This window comes from Pomacea canaliculata, linkage group LG9 (genome assembly GCF_003073045.1).
Source record: "Pomacea canaliculata isolate SZHN2017 linkage group LG9, ASM307304v1, whole genome shotgun sequence".
NCBI lineage: Eukaryota > Metazoa > Mollusca > Gastropoda > Architaenioglossa > Ampullariidae > Pomacea > Pomacea canaliculata.
The window spans coordinates 1,297,785-1,316,833 of NC_037598.1; the positions used below are offsets into that span (position 1 = coordinate 1,297,785).

The 19,049-nt window shown below is 37.5% G+C and overlaps 1 protein-coding gene across 1 annotated transcript; it reads right to left on the bottom strand.

The window, feature by feature from the left end:
• Positions 1 to 3,438: 3,438 nt before the first annotated feature.
• Positions 3,439 to 18,500, bottom strand: LOC112571925. Its single transcript, XM_025251333.1, has 9 exons — positions 18,331 to 18,500; positions 17,348 to 17,359; positions 16,191 to 16,205; positions 10,514 to 10,594; positions 8,064 to 8,291; positions 6,870 to 7,055; positions 5,652 to 5,753; positions 4,492 to 4,585; positions 3,439 to 3,963 (listed from the first exon to the last, which is right to left on the bottom strand). Exons 1-9 carry the CDS (start codon positions 18,413 to 18,415, stop codon positions 3,894 to 3,896), a joined length of 873 nt encoding a protein of 290 aa, XP_025107118.1. The 5' UTR covers positions 18,416 to 18,500; the 3' UTR covers positions 3,439 to 3,893.
• Between the last annotated feature and the right edge of the window lie 549 nt (positions 18,501 to 19,049).

Here is a 19,049-nt window from a genome sequence, read left to right on the forward strand (position 1 = left end):
ACAACCCAGCAAACATGCAAGATTCAGCCAAGCTTGGACAAAGCTTATTGAACGCTTGTAACATGGATTGCTCATTGCCAAGCATCCACCAAGAAAGCGCCAGCGTTTGCCAGTTTCCCTACTGCTACGGAATATTTCACAACCAAACTCATTATTCTCAATGAAGAAAACTCTTTGCCAAGGGAACTGACAGTTCCAGGTTGTCAATAAGTGTTTGAATGTCTAATGTGATTTTCAGTCAGTCAAATAGTTAAATAACTCCTTCGAGCCGGAACAAGTCTTTCTGAAAATCTGGCCACCGGAACTGGGTCCGCTAGGTTAAATTATTCAGTAGCACAAAATGTCAACTATAGTTTCTGTTGTCCAACTGTCAAGTTGGTATTCTCGCAGTTACTTCCCTTGAAACCTGCTTTCAGTGACGAGTACTCTCCCTGCACATACATACAAACACTGAAGGTAATCCTTTAGTAAAACACTGCACTCAACATATACAGTCAAATCTCCCTACTATGCCACCTACCGGGACCGAGCAAAAGTGGCATAGTAGCGAGAGTGGCATAATAGCGAGGGTTCGTACAAACGGCTTTATTTGCTCAAGTTACCCGTCAGTCCAAAGCTCTCAAGAATAGTCGGCTGGCGCTAGCTGTCTCCTCTCATTCTCCCCCTCACCTCTTCATCCTCCACCCCTCCCAACCACATCCGCGCACCTGCATCCTGTCGCTAGTCGACCCCCTCCCGCTCTCCCTCTGTCACGTGACTGTCACCCGGCCAGCGACCTACCCCCATCGCCACCCTCCACGTGTGCTTGCTAGGTTCCATCCACCTAACTGCGATGTCCCACACTACCATACAGTATAATAATCGAGCACTGCGCGGAATTTCACAACTTGTGCCTTTTCACAATCACACAAAAGTGGCATAGTAGCGAGAGTAGGGGTGGCATAGTAAATTTTTTTTACATTGAATTTATAGTTGGGACCGAGCAAAAGTGGCATAGTACCGAGAGTGGCATAGTAGCGGGGTGGCATAGTAGAGAGATTTGACTGTAACAGGTAATCTTCTAACAGATTATCAGGATGGTCCTCGCGGGGATCGAATTGATGTATCCCATCGCAAACCAGTCGTGTCTAGGCCAGAACCTAGCACAGCAGGAGAACAGAGAAAGAGATGGTTAGAAATTGAACGCTTGACAAGTCACTCGAGAAAGAGAGAATGGCTACTGCGGGTGTTAATGGCTTTCTGTCTTCCTACTGATTTGCGCTCACTTTCATCTCCGATCTTCTTAGTCCAGGGGCTCAGAGTGTTTACTTTCTAGGTGGTAGCACCATCTCCCGTGAGAGTCACGTGATTAGACAGGTAGGTAGGTATATAGAGCAGTTTAGGGCAGACTGGGCAGTAATGGGCGCCTTTCCTCACACTCTAGCAGTACATCGGTCACTGAGTGGGTTCACCGACGTAACCAGCAGATGGAGGTCTGTTCTTTCCGAAGGTACTTAGAGCACAACCTACTGGCACTTGCGGCCTGGTTTGTGCAAGAAAAGAAATGCATTACCGTTCTTCTCTGACGACAACTGGAGGAGAGGTGAATTACGCCGACACTGATCAACTGTATCATCACCACTGTTGTTCCTTGCCGACATCAAGGGATGTGAGACATAACTGTATTGACAGTTGTTGGTTTGCGCGTGGAAGTGAAAGAATTAACCTGTGCGAGAGCGTGAGGACGTGCTATGTGGCTGAGTGGGTGTGTGAAGAGTAAAAACAGGGTGTAAGGAAAGCTAGAAGGTATCCCCCTGTCCAGTCCGCTGTTCCCGGCACTTTTAAAATCGTCACACCGTCGCCTCTCGATGCTCGGGTTCACAGGGTCAACATCCTCTGGGCAGCACTCGGCCGCACACACCTTTCCCGGGCAATCGGGGCAAAGTAATGAGGTACAGTCCGTCTTGACTAAAGAGTCTAGTCAATCCCCAAAGTGATTCTTGAAGACACATCTCTCTATAGTAAATCTCTACAAAACTGTTTTACAATTGACTCCCTCAGTTAACATTGCCTCTTTCTCACAATTGGTAAAAAGTTGAGATTAGACGCATTACTATTCCTTTAGCATTAGAAATACTTATAAATTCAACTTTATCTGTTATGAACCAATGTTTATCTAGGGCAGTGCACCAAGTGTATCTACTGTTTCTGTGTGTGTGTGTGGAGAGAAAGAACGTATTCAATGTAGTCATATACATATGTACTTATCGATATATTGCTAGAGTTTGAGCACTACCTGTTATTATCCTTATGGATTAATAAAATTGTATTGTATTGCTTACAGTCATTAGTGATACCAGTGGTGGCAAGCCATATCCTAACTCGAGATTTATTTAAACAAGCAAAATACAAAGTGGATAATTTCCTCTTAAAAGCGATAAAATCAAGACAAATAAACAAACTTTGCCATAAAGGAATTAGTAAATCTGCTAACCTAGCATAAATTTTAAATATCTTTGATACAAATTAAAGGGCTCCTTCTCTCATCTATAACCACAACTATAATCAAGCATAAGATACGTTAACAATAAAAAAAGTAAAAGTCAAATTCCTTTCCGAAAACTGAACAAACTATAAAGAAAGTAGAAAACCATACGCATACCAAGTTTAAAAGGATAAAAATAGTACTAAAAATAAAGAAGGTAAACTGAGGGTCTTTAAACAGTAAAAACTAATATAGTACAGAAAACTAAATTGAAGACCAGATTTAATTGATTTCGATAGATAATTGACTTTTATCATGTAAACGGGAGATTTGGTGTTTACGTGTTTTCATGTATGAATAATAAAGTTAATCACTTTGTTGTTGATTATTTTTCAATTGAGACGTTTCTTGAATTCAGATTTTTGCTGGTGATTTGATGTAGTCCGTATATAGCTGTAGAGCTGTAACATCTTGATTCCTTCACTTCCAATATCCCTTCCCTCCCACCTCCACCTCTACACTAATTGCATCAGTCAAATAATAATATTAATTTAAAGCACATTTACACGTTTGATTATAGCTCGTCAAATCAAGAAATAAAAGCATCAGCTAACAGATGTCACTATAAAAAAACATGAAATAATTGCAGGAATGAAGAACTGAGGAGTGAGCGGCAGAGTTCTCTTGACTGTGCAACACGTTTCCTGTGGAGATGCATTATGAGGCTGGATCAAGGCCTCGAAAGGAGACACGTGAAGAGGAAGGGGCAGAACATACCTAACAATATTGAATAAGAAGGTAAAAGACAATCTGCCGAATTTCTCCTGGGTAGCGAAGAGACCTGTTTTAGGTAAGTCGCATTCTCTCCCTCCCCGTGCTCCACCTACTCATCAAAAGATCATCTATCCTTGTATCAGGCCTGCCAATATAATTACACATATTCATCGCTATGAAAAAAAGTGACACCAGTTCTGTTTACAGAAAAGCAATCGAAATATTTTTAATTCTGAATTTTATTCATCAACATAAAAGCAACATTAATTGAAAATTCAAAAGTTTTGCATACAACAATGTAACCGCAACTGGCGAATTCAAATGGAAATTTTTTTGTGTTTTATCCTGTTCTATACATATAACCTGAAGAAGCTTAAAGCTATTAAATAAATGCATTTGTCTAAAGAAAATGTGTCTCCCACAAGCAGCAGCATACACCAGTCCTTTTCATGTGCAACGGAAAACGTAAGTTGAAAATATTGTTATAGTGTGTAGCGTCTATCAAAATGTACTTACAATTACAACCAAAATAGCTCCGAAAGCTGTGTTTACAACTAAATAATGAGAAACTGATGGAGACTGTCAGTTTTTATTATATAGTTGACACAATGTACACATGGCAAGCACGAAGCGCTTTTGTAAGGCGAGTTCATTCTCACTCATCCCCTTCTTCTTTTTCCTTTTTCTCTTCTGTTGCAGGTGGAGGTTCGTCAGGCGGCCGACATCTGCATCACGAAGGAAATTTCATTCAGTTTTAAAAAGCACATACTCGGTTTTCAGCTAAATACACGATGTAGGCTCTCTGGTTTGGGTCTTTATGCAATATCATCATAACACTTTTGTATGAAACTTCAAAATAAGGGATCTTTGTTACAGAAGTTGCTTATACAGAAATATTTCAGCTCATTCACGTAAGCACTATTCTGTAGATGACAAGTCAGTTACAGACAATGAAAAAAATTTCAAAGTGGTGCTCCACTGAAGCAGAACGAAGTCTACTACAAGACTTGTTTTCGTAAATTGATCCTTTCCAGTTGTATTCATCTTTTAGTAATAAAACATTTGGAAACAAAATACTATTAGGCCCAACAAAAGAGAATCAGTTTATTTCTGTTCCGTGAAAAGTGAACATACATAGACGGACACTCATTCTAAATGGCTAAAGTTCAACAAAGCTATTAAGAATTCCTAATCGTTTGGCTCTCCCTCCCAAACATATAAACATACAACATTTTTTGTATAATATTACTCACATAAAAAAGAAGATCACCCCAACTGGAATAGAGAGGATGGAAATTATCACCGCTTCTTTAATTAATGGGCATTCTTCAGGTTCCTCTACAGGTGCTGTACGAAACATAAGACGCAACAATCACTTCACAATAAACTGCCTTGATAAACAATAAATATGACAGAAGTATATTTTACTTCAATGTAGTAGACGTCAGTAAGGCAGACCATGATAACCCTACAGTTCAGCCAGATATGAGTAGCTAAAAAATTGCGTTTATTCAGTGGTTGAATTTTTTAATTTTTTAAAAAAACATATTTTTATTTATCGTCTCTTGTCCAGACTGGCGGAGCGACATTACTACAGGAGTTTTATTATCATTTTCATCGCCAGCCGGAGTGTTCCCTTCTTTCCTAACAACGAATGCCAGAAATGAGAAAGACGCAACTAACCTTATTTCCCTGAACACCTCTGGCCCTATAAAGGTTTTAATTAATATCAGCCCTATAAAGGTTTTAATTAATATCAGCCCTAAAAGGTTTTAATTAATATCAGCCCTATAAAGGTTTTAATTAATATCAGCCCTATAAAGGTTTTAATTAATATCAGCCCTTTAAAGGTTTTAATTAGTATCAGCCCTATAAAGGTTTTAATTAATATCAGCCCTAAAAGGTTTTAATTAATATCAGCCCTTTAAAGGTTTTAATTAATATCAGCCCTATAAAGGTTTGAATTAATATCAGCCCTATAAAGGTTTTAATTAATATCAGCCCTATAAAGGTTTTAATTCATATCAGCCCTATAAAGGTTTGAATTAATATCAGCCCTATAAAGGTTTTAATTCATATCAGCCCTATAAAGGTTTTAATTAATATCAGCCCTATAAAGGTTTTAATTAATATCAGCCCTATAAAGGTTTTAATTAATATCAGCTCATCAGTAGTTTTGTTAGCAACGCTGCAGCCAAACAAGCGGACAGGAGGAGTTTTACTTCACGTTTGGTTGGTCTCGAAAAATGTTTGCTTAAAGTATTCTATTTCTCTCCCACTTTACCAGCTAATACGACCACAAATGTTTGTTTAAATTATGCCAGTCTCCCATTTGTAACGGATTCCTTTTGGAGCCAGAATGGTTTTCACTAAGTTAATAAGTACTTTACAAACAAAGAGTCTTGTCACTTACGCTTTAGACATTCTCCAGACAGTGGACTGCACGCCTTGTTTTCACCGCATTCCTCGGTGCAGTTTTGGTCACAGTATTTCCCATAAAATCCAGGAAAGCAAACTATTGACATAAATTCACAAACTAGAAATAATTTCAACCTAAATCATTTACTATGCAGATTCCTTATAACGAATTGTTAAAGAATTTTTGCAAATTATGTAAGGTTGATGAACCAGGAGAGCAAAGATTTGGGAGAAAAGATGCTTGGGTTACAGAAGTTTGACGCAAGAGACCAGTCACCAATGATGATCCATTCCATTCATTAGAACATGGATACGTGACATTTGTAACAGGCTGAGGTTTGTTTTTTTCAAGTTAGCTTAATTAATAGTGTGTATACCTGTGTGTATACCTGGTTATTGTAATGGGCACCGCGTTCTTCATCAAGTGGTTCATTTAACTATCTTTGTATTAAGCACTTTATGTCCAATTCTCTATTATTGTTTATGCATTTTTCGTCAATCTGAATAATTTGTAATTACCTTGGACAAGGATGCCACAATCTAAAGTGATCTCGTGTTTTCTGTCGAAAGAGTGCGTATGTCCCCTCGAAGTGTGTGACAATATTAAAACCCCACAAGCTGCTTTGCCAGTATTTATCGCTTGGTTAAGTTGATCTGTTTTACTCTAGATACGTAGTCATTTTTGCTATTTACGAGTTAAAATCCAGAAATAACTATTGCAAATTTCTTTTTACAAAGCAGACTGTAAAGCAAGAGAAGAGCCCTCTGGCCTGAAAAGAGTGAGTCCCATCTGTACGTTTGTAAAACATCTGTGTTTGGTTCTTTGACAGAGTGACGTGTCCGCTTGGTCTTTGTCAAATACATGTTTCTAATTGAATTTCTCCGTTGCACCGATTGATGACTTCATGACTTCATGAACTGTGCAGAACCACACCCCCACCCTAACTCAGAGCTAAACGCGAAGGAACAAAGTTGTTAATTAGTTGGGGCTCGGAACGGATGTTTATTATGCGTATGAAGGAGCATGTATGCTTCCCAATACGTCTTATAAATGTGAATGCACACATGTGCACTAATAATATTCACATTCACAACGCTAATTCACATTTCAACGGGCAGTCAGTTAATCGATGAGTTAGACATAATCAAAGCAACACGCATTTCAACTTTAATGCGTTTAATAATTACGACATGGCTGAAACAGCTTTCTTACCCCATGCTTCAAATTCGCAGAGCTTGAGAAAGTTGTCAGATCCAACTTTGTCGCCCGTCAGAGATAACATAAGGATTGTTCCAGACGTGTTACACATGATTTCTGACGGGTTGGTAACTGGCTTGTCGAATGCAGGGCACTGCTTGCCGTTCACTTTCAGGGCGGCGTCTCCGTAATGGTCCTTGGCTAAGGGAAAAAATATGAAACAAAAAGTTTATTACAATTGTTGTTGTTGTTGCTGTTATTGCTGTTATTATAATTGCTATTATTGTTGTTGTTATTATTATTTCTTTTCTGCAATGATTTGCTCAGAGTATTTCACAAATAAGAACATGACGAGCAGACGAATTATACATTTAACCTACACGCTAGCATCCATTAACCGCTAGACGCTCTGCAACAACTACATCTTATGCGTTTGCACCAAAGTAAATCGACTTCCTGTAATGAAAACAAAGTCGTTTTATCGGCTGTTTTCAGCCGATGCATAACATTTTCCAAGAAAATTTTTGCAAAATAACGATTTCTCAAAAGAAAACTCATGCATGTTTGTTGTTGTTTGTTGTTTTTTTCAAGCGGTTTCGGTAGCCTCAACGATCACGCTGCAACTGTTTTTACTCAATTAAGGTCCAATGCGCATTCGTTCACAAATGCCACCAATTCGTTCACAAATGCGCTTCACAAATGAAAACAAAAGCAACACTGCTAACACATGTTTCTGGTTTCTACGGACTTTTGATCCCAACCTTTGTCAACAAAGGAATGGACTACAATTGAGGTGTAAGATCCATAATTTCTCATTTTCAGTAACATAATTATAAAGTAGAGGTGAATGTTAGACTTATTTTCGCTTCTCCAGTTTTAAAACACCTTTTTATTACGTCTGATCTTAGTATATGTGAAGCCTGATCTCAAAGCTGTTGCGCAATAAATGTCTGTCAAGGGCAGTCTAACGAAGCTAAGAGCTAAATCGTCCAGGCACAAGTGAATCCATTGTTGGACGAATTACGGTACAAATAGTAAACAATGACCAGTTATGTCAAAACAACTTTTAAAAAATACTTCCACCGGTATTAAGTAAAAAAGCTCTTAACATTGAGTTAAGGAGGAATTTAGATAGTGCTAGAGCCTGACGGAGAAAGAAAATGAGAAAGAATGAGCGATAAAGTGAGGTAGCAAGATGAAGATACATACTCGCTTCATCCCAGTAAACCTTGAAGTAATTAATAAGGAACGTTCCGTTTAAATTGATCTCCCAAACAGGAGCTTTGTCGTCCCTGCCACTTGATACACAGCTAAGCTTTCCTTTCTCGGTAGTATATTTAGTGGCCGTTGATCCATCAACAGCTTTACAAGCTGGCCCAGACTCAGGGTTTTGGTGAGTTGAAGTTATTTTCACCTCTTTGGCAATTGCTACATTTTCTACAAGCATACAAAAAACCTTATTATTACATTAAAAAAGTTCTCAAATCGTTACTGATCCCTAATACGACAAAGGCACTCAAACGTGTTTCGGACATAACATGAAACAATTCTAAGCAGCTGTTGTCAAATAGAGCTTCTGTTAAACACAATGAGTAGCAAAATGTATGTCTGTGGCTGTATGCATATTTATTTATCTTTATACACAAACGAGAGGGTTCTATATGTCTGTGTGTGGTATGTTTAGGGGGAGGGGTGTCATCACCACAACAGTGAGAGTCGCGTGTCGTGGGTTCGAATCTCGATGTGGCGTCTATTTACAGGGCTGACCGTCGGTGCTTTTCTCCGGCTTCACTCACTGTGTCTGTGTGTGTGTCTAGGATGTGTGGATGCGTGTTCGTGTACCAAGCACCATTTCATGTCTATCCTACCCTTCGTGCCCCTGTGTCTACAGTGTATGTAAAACTCTTGGTGCTAGGGAAAGGCACTGAATAAATGCGCTGAATTATTACAGTCGGACCTCGCTGAGTCGACCCTCCCTATGTCGATTATTCGTTGGTCCCCAACCGAATTCCCATAGATCAATGTAGTTTAGATCTTTTCAATTGGAAGACCTTTCGACACCCCAACCTCCGTTAGTCGAATTTTCTAAGGTCTTTTCGTTATTAGTCTGGGGCTACATTTCAGAACACGTTTTCTGAATAACCAAGAAAAAGGATGCAAATACTTATCTTAATGCAGTGGTTCTTAACCGGGGTTCTATCGAACCCTAGGAGTTCGGTGAGTCGGTCTCAGGGTTTCGCCGGAGCCTCCGCCACGGAGGTCAAGACACTCCCGACTGATTATATAAATTCGTGACGACACTAAAGAAGTGTTCGGTTAAATTGCATATGAAACCTGTGGGTTCGGTACCTCAAACAAGGTTAAGAACCACTGTCTTAATGCATTGCACATGGGATTAAGGGACTCTCAGCTGGTAGCACATCTATTTTAAAACTTTACAAAAAAAAGTGGAGTGGCTGCAAAAAGTGAAACTAATTCTTCTCCCTTGGGGGCTGTGACTCTAAGTCAACCAACAGACTGGCATCTTTCACAACAAAGACATTTTTAACCCACTTTCCCTTCACCTTTGTCCGTGTATTATCAGGAGGAGCCTTGAATAGCGTTCGTGTCAGTGTGGTTTTAGTAATCTCCCGTACAGAACGTCCCACGAAAATGGCAAGAGGTGAGCATAAGCTCAAAACATTGTCATCAGAACCGTCGAAAACAAATAAGAAGAAAGTGGATATTGCAAAAGCAATTCAGTCGTTTCATACATATGCTCTCCACTTTTCTCAAAGAGAAAGAGAAGATTTTAAAACTCTACAAAGACAAGCCATGTGTACATTAGAAGAGAATGAGGGAATGTGAGTGTCCGGTCATTGAACAACGCGTTTTGAAGTGGTTTGTGCAAGCGAGGGATAGAAGCGTTCCTCTTGACTGGAAACGTTTGCCAGCAAAACAAGAAGAATTCGCCACAGAGTTAGGCCATTCAGAATTTAAATAGCAATGATTGGCTGGACAAAGTCGCGGAAAGACACGGAACTGTGTTTAATAGGCTATGCGGTGAAAGTGCGCAAAATTCAGAAGATTGCAGTCATTGGTACAGACACTGCCAGAAAATGTTCAAGATTACATGCAGCCTACATGTATACGTACAAAAAGACAATATAATTAACTGTTATAATAATTTAATAAGCCGGGAAAACATTGTCCTTGATTGATTCGCGCCTATTACGCCGCTTTCCCTACCTCTAAAACAGTGGTTGTCAGTGGTCCGTGGCATAAGTCAGCTGGTCCGCGGCTGACAGTCGTCATATGTCAGCAAAGGGATGTTTAAAGTGACGTATTCCTCGCAGTAACATTTTAATTATAAAGAACGAGGTAAGTAGCTTTATGTCAACTTATTACTATACTATTGTCACAGAAGTACATTTAGTTTTGAATTGTAATGAAACAAATGCGGAAATTTAAATTCATAGTACAGAGAGATTTTTAGGACTTGGTGGTCCGCCATATTTTTAACTTCAGTAAAGTGGTCCGCGGTCCGAAATACTTTGATAACCACTGCTCTAAAACTCCGCAAGTCAAATTTTTTGGGGGCGTCCCTTTTGAGTTCGACTGTATTTTTACTACCAAAACTTGCAAAATGATAAAGAGAGAGTCTTAATACTTGATCTTACCTCTCCAAATTGCTTTGTCAACTTCTAAGGTCGGGATATATGGCTTAAATTCACAACCACCGGTTTCTTCGCATTGACAATCTGAAACCCAGATGGTGTTGCATTGAAAAAGACAGTTCTTGCAATGCTTTTACAACCAATATGCAATGAAAAGTAACATTTCGGCCAACAAGACAGATTGATTCAGTTTGTCTATTAATTTTTAATACATTGGAAGAAACTCAGCGCTTTGCACTTTTTAAATGGAACATAAAAGGAAGGTGAGAAGCCCTCGTGGCGTGATCCATTTTGAAGATGGCGAGTTCTCTGTTATAAGCTGGTTTACCGCTGTTAATGTGTTTATTTACTATTATTACTAAACTGACACATAATATTGACACATTTTGTGGACCTAGTTCCCGATTAACAAAGCTATCAGCAAAAAATAAGAAATAAAACAGTAACCCAAAAAAAGAAAGAAATTTGGCCACGAAAACGCAGAAATAAAGAGGAATAATAAAAAAAAGACTGACAATTTCTTTAATACATGCTATGCCTTTAAAAGCTGCGATGAAACGGCACTTCTTACCTTGATATATAACAACATGCCCAAAAAGAAAAAACAACGTAAAAAGTATAAATTGACAATAAGAAATGCAACGCATTTAAATACTTAAGAAATACGGTGGATTTTTGTAGAGATTGAACGTAATGAAGGTAAAGGCGACCTATGTTTATCAGAACTGTTTTGACTTTGCACTTGATAGACCAGGAGTAAGAAAGATTCTTTGTCGTCAATAACACCTGAATAAATTATGTTATTTTCATATTTAGCGTAAAGCTCATATTTTTATTTTTGAATATTTGGTTTTAAATTTCCACATTTGATTAATATGAAACAGTTGAGGAGTTTTTAATCCAAACCAAACTAATTTTATGTTGAGAATAGCTAGCGGATGGTGGCATTATCTTTCAGAGCTTTATTCTTAGCATTATACTTTTTTTCATGAAAGTAAGAGAACTACAAATTATACATCTAACCTACACGCCAATGTCAACTACATGTCAATCTGCTTAACCCACACTTACACTCAGGTTGAATCATTTTTTTTAACATCTGATCAACATCTGTTCCTTTGCTTATTTCAAAATCATAATTTGTCCACGATTCTAATTAAAATATTTGCGTTGTGTAAACTACTGATATAAAATATCTGAATTTGTCTGGGTGTTTTGCAGATTTGGCGATTTTTTAATGTACACACTAATGGCACCGCTATAAGTTGCATTCATTAAGTAGATACATGCCAAGATATTCACAAGATATACCCAAGTGGATCTCCATAAATAATTACTAAATCACAACTATATCATGATACTTGTTGAATGCAATCTCTATAGCACGTGTGTACTTGCTTCTAAGACTCCTAGTCATAGAAACACAGACATCAAGACTGGACTTTGAACCACTCCATCACAACTCGTGATACCACATTTGGTAATATCTTATCTGTGGACAAATAGTAATAATAAACTAATAACAAATTGTAGCACGAGTTTTGATGGAGTGGTTCAAAGTAGTCATTGTAAACTTTCTAGACAATATGGCAGTAAAATATGAGACAATCCATAAATATGTGTGTGGTCTGTCTTGTGCAGTTAACATCACACGGATAATTCCATGAACTTTATGTTTAGAGAACGTTTGCATGGAAAGAATTTGTGAGATACATTCCAGTTCAGCCTGTAAGACTTGGTACTTCGTTTGTTGTACTGTTGTAGACTGGGAAGATTCCTGTAGTACCGATGATTTAATAGAATAAATAATCTTAAATCTCCAAACAGTTTGTGGATAGCTTTTAATACTAACTTTATTTAAATTGTGATTATGTCCTTCGAATTTTAGACAGATTAAAAAAATTCTTTGGAGGTTAACAGCTTAAATTGATAGGTAAAAAAAATTATCAAAAATCATGACGTAGTTAAGTATTTCTTTATTCCTCTATTCAAGCAGGGTGCTTGTAGATCTCAATAGAAGTATATCTGCAGTCAAGTCAAAACTACTTTAAGGCACGGACATAGATCCAAACCCACATGCATGTTGCCACTGTTGTTGTAATACAAAACTATTAAAGTATTACACAAAATACTCTGTTAGGTAGAAGGTACATCATTCTACACCATAAAAGAAGAATAATGAGGATGAGGACAAGGAGGAGGAGGAGAAGAACAAGGACGATAAAAGTGTGATTTATAAAATGATCATACGCACGAAGAAGCATGCTCTCAGCGCTTGAGACAAGGAGACATGGACGGCATGCGAAAGATGGACGGAAGAACAGCCCATCAAGTAATAAAAGATTAGATTCAAGATTCCTTACAAAACATAGAAGACGAAAAGAGGGATCAGGGAACAAACAGTAAAGGTGGAGTGTCATAAGTCTTCAGAAAAGGCGGACAGATAGACTAGTCTATAGATTTTACTTACAACTGATAGCAACTAATCAATAGACAAAAAATTGAAAGAAAGGGTTAGAAAATAGACTGGCATTTTGTTAGTTTATGTATGGAGTAATGCTCATGTAACAAAAGATTTGCAGTGCACGTTTAAAAGATTCGATTGTGGGTAGATGGTGGATATAGAAGGTATGAGAGTTCTACTGTTCTGTAGCGCAGTAACCAAAAGTCCGGTGACCATATGTGGTTGTTCTGGTGACGGGGATAGAGGACGTACGAAGAAGTCAGTTGTTTGGCTGGGATGCAGAGGAGGATAAGTTCAAAGAAATAGCCAGGGGAGAAACCTGGAAAGAAATTAAGAAATTAAGTGGTGGTATACAATGCGAGCAGCATTATTCTGAGCTCCCCGGAGTTTATCAAGTATGGTTATGAGCAGAGTTACAATAGTCGAGCCTAGATAACACAAATCCCGACATACGCTGCTTGGTGGACGCAGCAGGGAGGTGTTCAGTTTAATGAATGACTTGTATTTAGGCAGCGTTAACATGATTCTCGAAAAACATTGATGTCTTGAATATTACTCCAAGGTTCCTGACAGACTTGGAAAGAGTAATAATGGATCCAGAAAGTTGGGGATCTGGACAGAGGCAGATGCTCAAGCAGGTGTTTGGAGGCTTTCTGGATAATTTCCGTTGCTTCCTCTTTGAGCTGTAATTTGTTTATCATGGCGACTCGTGTCCATTAAAAACACACCCAGTCCATAGCGCAAAGGACACTCCTCGTGTCTAGACAATGTTGGCGTAAGAACCAGCTGTAATCCAGAGTCGAATTCACAAACAGTCTCTTGCACCATGACGTCCTTATTCCAAAGGAACGAAACACCTTTCTGAGGTATTACGGTGTGACAACAAGACATCACAAATAACACAGTGGATACGTTTCATCCGCCTGCGGACGGTAAAACTCTCTAATAAGGTTGGACATTCCAGCCGCCCAGGGACGCAACACTGTGGTAACCAGTGTAGGGTAAACCCTGTGCATAAACGAACGAATACAAAAGGAAGAAAACACGGGAAATTTAAGAACTTGTTCCTCCAACTATTACTTCCCTTTGAGGGCTGAAAATTTCAACCAATCATGTGTTTGAAACCACTGTATAGTTTGTTTACCTGAGCGCCATATTGACATTCGTTGAAGGTTACTCGATTTGACGTGGATTTGTACTCAAACAACAGAAAATAAGAAGATGACAGTAAGTAATATTTAAATTCTAATGTATATTCTAATAAACATGATCTTGTTTGGTACTTTATGCTTGTATATATTATGTAAAGAAAAATTTCTTAATTTCTGACTTGTGGCTTACCCCTCGGGTTGTTAAATCTTTGCCCTATACAGTTACTATCTTCGATGTGAGCTTACTAGAAGAAATCAGAAACTATAATTCTTGAAATTAACACCACGCAAATGTTGTTTAAATGCTCTTTTAACTGGCGTATTACATATATTTGTCTCTTTTGTAGTTTACCAAATATAATTTTTTTACAACACCGGTGAAAATTTGTTTCGCGGGCACTCGGTGCTCCGTAGTGCTTTGTTTTCACGCAGCTCTGTACCTTCTTAGCGAACCTATAATAATATTATTAAATGCATCAATCTGATATTTTTTTTAGACAAGGACAATGTTTATTCATTTCAAGTTTATATGCGGTTATCAAAGTGTGATTCCTGGAGGTGTAACTTGTGCTAGCATGATATATCATGTGCAACCCTGTGTGAATTCTTTTTAATTCAATTACACCTACCTAATTTGATTTGGACTAATAAGTGACTCTTCATGCAGGATTCAAATGTAAACATTTTTGTTTCACACAGTTTGATCTCTTCCAATTTCTTTTCTATCTCTTACAGTTATTTTTATGATTTTTTTGAAATTGGTGAATTTCCATGCAAACGAGGGCAGTGTGACCTCGTTGAACCCTGATGTATCGATTCCCACTCTTCCAAACGAGGTATCGGCGTTTGGACCATCCATGATTTGTGGAGCCAGCAAGGTCTCTCCACCTTCCATAAACTGTGTTTAAGATATAACGTAATATAATAATTGCCAATGCAAATATAGAGTATCGTCTGGAAAATTCTACAATCCCATCAAGTTTAAAGAAACACAAAATATCCAAATTCTTGGGTTTGGCGTGCACAGTCTCTACTTCCCAACGCGCAACCTGATGTGGTATTGCAGGCCAGAACGGCGAATCACAGGACCAAGTCTCTGGAACCAGCCAAGGACTGTGCCAGAGATACCACAGGTTGTATGAAACTTTTGCAGGAGAATGTGATGGTTTAAAGAGTCAAGCAGTCGATAGATCGAGCATAGACAGGACGGGTATGTGGCCGGAATCACAAGCCGTTTGCCACCCGCACCAGAGCAGTCTCGGTTGAGTAGTGTGACGACAAACCGTCTGGAATGGTTAAAAGAGAGTCAACATTGCAAAGTGTTGTAGCTGCTGATGACGGACAACCTTTTACAGAATCTTAGAAAATGAAGTTTGGAGACTGAGTGGTAGTTTTTCGGCTCACTTAGGTCAAGGTTAGTCTTCTTTGATATTGGAGTGACAGCAGTGAGTATCGAACCGCATTAAAAAAAAACCACTGGAACGACTAAGTCTATACATGCCAGTAATAAAAGAAATAAACTTCTTAAATCCTTTCCCATGCACGATTAAATTTAATGTATTCAAGTCTTTTAAAGAGAGATTTCTTGTGACTTGAGTTATTAAAACAAAGTATTAACTCAATCATGAAGCATACGAGAGCGGAAGAAGACTAGTAACTGGTGACCTGCCGCCACAGATGCATTTCTGTGAAACGAGATCTAATTCTCTGTGTGCGATCGGCGATTTACTAAAACTGTAAAATGTCTGGAGTTCTCATAAATAATTTACATAGATGAAAATACTGCATTGTAGTCAGTTGTGCAGCATCATAAATTAGGAGCTATTTGTATAAATTAATTGTTTCCGTGTGTTTGTTTGAGCTCATCTAATGTAGACATAAACCTAGCTCAATATTTAAAAGGGAGAAATCAAAAAAACGGTACATTAAAAAACACATTTCTCAACATCTCAAAGCTTCATCAAAATTCCTTTCAAGTCACTACAGCATTTTTGAAATCCGCTTTAAAATTTTGTAATTCTAAAGAATTAAACATGAACAAATAATTCAAAATTCTGTTACTCACATGGTGCAGGAGGATCTGGACAAATAACCAAAAAAAATAGCTCAAAATTCTATTCGTTATATTGTGTTTGAGCGAAAAAATTAAAATTAAATATTAAGACAAATGAGGAGGAGGAGGAGGAGGAGGAGGAGGAGGAGGAGGAGGAGAAACTGGACAAAAAAAAAACAAAAAACGACAGGATAGGGAAAGGGGTCAGAGCTTTAGACGATAATATTTTAAATAGAAGAGTAAATATAAAACCATTTAAAATCCTTTTTGGCAAAGATAATGTAAGTTATTTGACACGATAAAGCAAACATCATAAATGAACTCAAATGCAATTAAACCCTGTAATAAAAGTTCGTGGTCGTCAAAAAATACTTTAGAAAACAAAGCGAAAAATAATATTATTAATATTTTGTTTTCCAAGCACTAAAGCATTTTTGAAATCCGCTTAAAAATTCTGTAATTCTAAAGAATCAAACGTGAACAAACAAACACAAAATTCTGTTACTTACCTTGTGCTTGAAGATTACTAATATTTATTTTTTTTTTTTTTTACAACTATGGTATTTTTGAGATCCCTATTCGAATTTCTATGTTTCCAAAGAAGAAAACGTGAACAAATAACTCAAAATTCTGTTACTCACCTGTTGATATATTTGTCACAATATAAATTAAATATTTTTTAAAAAAATCAGATGACGAGAAGGAGAGAAGGAGGAGGAACTGGACAAATAACGAAAAAATTGCTCAACACTCTATTCATTATATTCTGTTTGAGCGAGACGATAAAAATTAAATATTAAGACAAATGAGGAGGAGGAGAAACAGGACAAACAAACAAGAAAAAACGACAAGATATGAAAAGGGGTCAGAGCTTTAAACGATAATATATTAAATAGAGCAGTAAATATAAAACCATTTAAAATCCTTTTTGGCAAATATAATGTAAGTTTATTTACACGATAAAGCAAACATCATAAATCAACACAAATACAATTAAACCCTGTAATAAAGTTAGTGGTCGTCAAATAATACTTTAGAAAACAACGAGAAAAATAACATTAATAATATTTATTTTCCAAGCACTACAGCATTTTTGAAATCCGCTTTAAAATTCTGTTATTCTAAAGAATCAAACGTAAACAAAAAAAACTCAAAATTCTGTTACTTACCTTTTTCTTGAGCTGTGATGATTAAAAAAAAATAAAGAAATATTAAAACAAACGGCTGCCAAAAAAATGAAAAAAAAAATTTTTTTTTTGTCTTCTCTTCAAAACTCTTCACCCACTAACCCAGCCCTCCCCCAAGCACCAAGCAGTTCGGTAAGTTAAAATATGGATCTCTTGAAATAAATACAAGATGAATTAAAACAAAACACTGATTTCATAAAATAGCCTCTCAGTGTGTACATCATCTGGATATCAATTCGTATTTACACTGACTACAGTATTCCTTGCTTTTATGATTACAGTCTAACCTATCCATAAGAATTGTTGCAACTTTATTATTGACTCCCTTCGTTCTTAATCTTCTGGTCGTCTATCGTCTATCGTCTTTCGCGGGTATTAGATTTGTTCATTTTTACTTTTATGTGGTTTGTACTATTTGCTGTCCCCCTTCCCCTTTTTGTTCGGACATTGTTTCACGCATTTATGTTTCTAACACTTTTCTTTGGCCAATTTCTCTCCGCTTTTTTCTCTTCCTGTCCATCATTCTGCTAAATATCCATCCTTTGTCTCATCGCTCATTGACTTGCAGACCTACCCGATCGTGATTTATGCCAATGAACTCATTTTCATCTTTTTGTCTCCCAAATCAAGACTGTGAAAAGGCAAGTAAACTGTCTGAATAGTCCTAACAATGCATAAGTCTATCTTTACTTGAGTTTCAACTGATCAAGATTTCTAGCTTTTTCAGGACAAATTAAAGAAAAGGCTTCATTCCGAATTCTGAATCTTCCCTTTCACTGTTATCAAAATGTTTAGCTAGCGAAGAAAGTGGACAACTGCATACAAATTATACTTATATTGAAATATTCAGTTTTCATTTCGCAACTGGCAAAGCAGACGGCAATTGGACTAGTGACGTCATGATGCTTGAAGAACGTTGTAGCCAGCAGCAGCGGTGCAGAGATTCTCGGTAGATTAAGACTCACCTCTCACTACACAGAAGATAACGCACATCAAAAGCATTCTGAGCCAAATCAAATTGTAGCAACGGCTGACACTGTCCATCTTCATGTTTCGCTGTTTGCTGTGGCAGTTTCTTGACTGATGACCGTACAGATGGCGCTCGTAGGGCGGACAACACTGCCACTCCACGAAATCTGGGGAGTTATCCCTCCGTATCTTTGGGCTTGCATTCAAGGTGCGAATATTTCAAATGCAATATGACTATTTAAAACAAAATAGTCATGACATTTAAGTTTCAATTCCGAACATTTGGAAACTGTTAAAATGTCTGTTTTAAAAAAAGAAATCTAGTTTTGTTTTAAAAAATGCACCGCAAGTGCAGCGTAAAGTGATGCCTGTGCACAACATGATAGAATAGGTCAGAGAAGGAAAACAACAAATTATAAAACGATTTATATGAAAATCAGGTATAACTTATAAAAAATCTCTCTTTCTCGTGTGTTCTAGCCAATCAAAATAAAGTCACATAACTATCAGTTCATATATCAACCACCATGTTTGTATATATCACAATTTCTCTGTTTTTATTGACTTGTTCTGAATTAACTGTAAAGTTTTTTTACGTGTAAAAAAAGCATAACTTAAGCTTATTAAGTTAACCTCGCACTTAAAGATGTGTTCATTGTTCTGTGTGTGAGAAAGAGAGAGAGACAATGACAATTCTTTATTAAAGAGAGGGGGA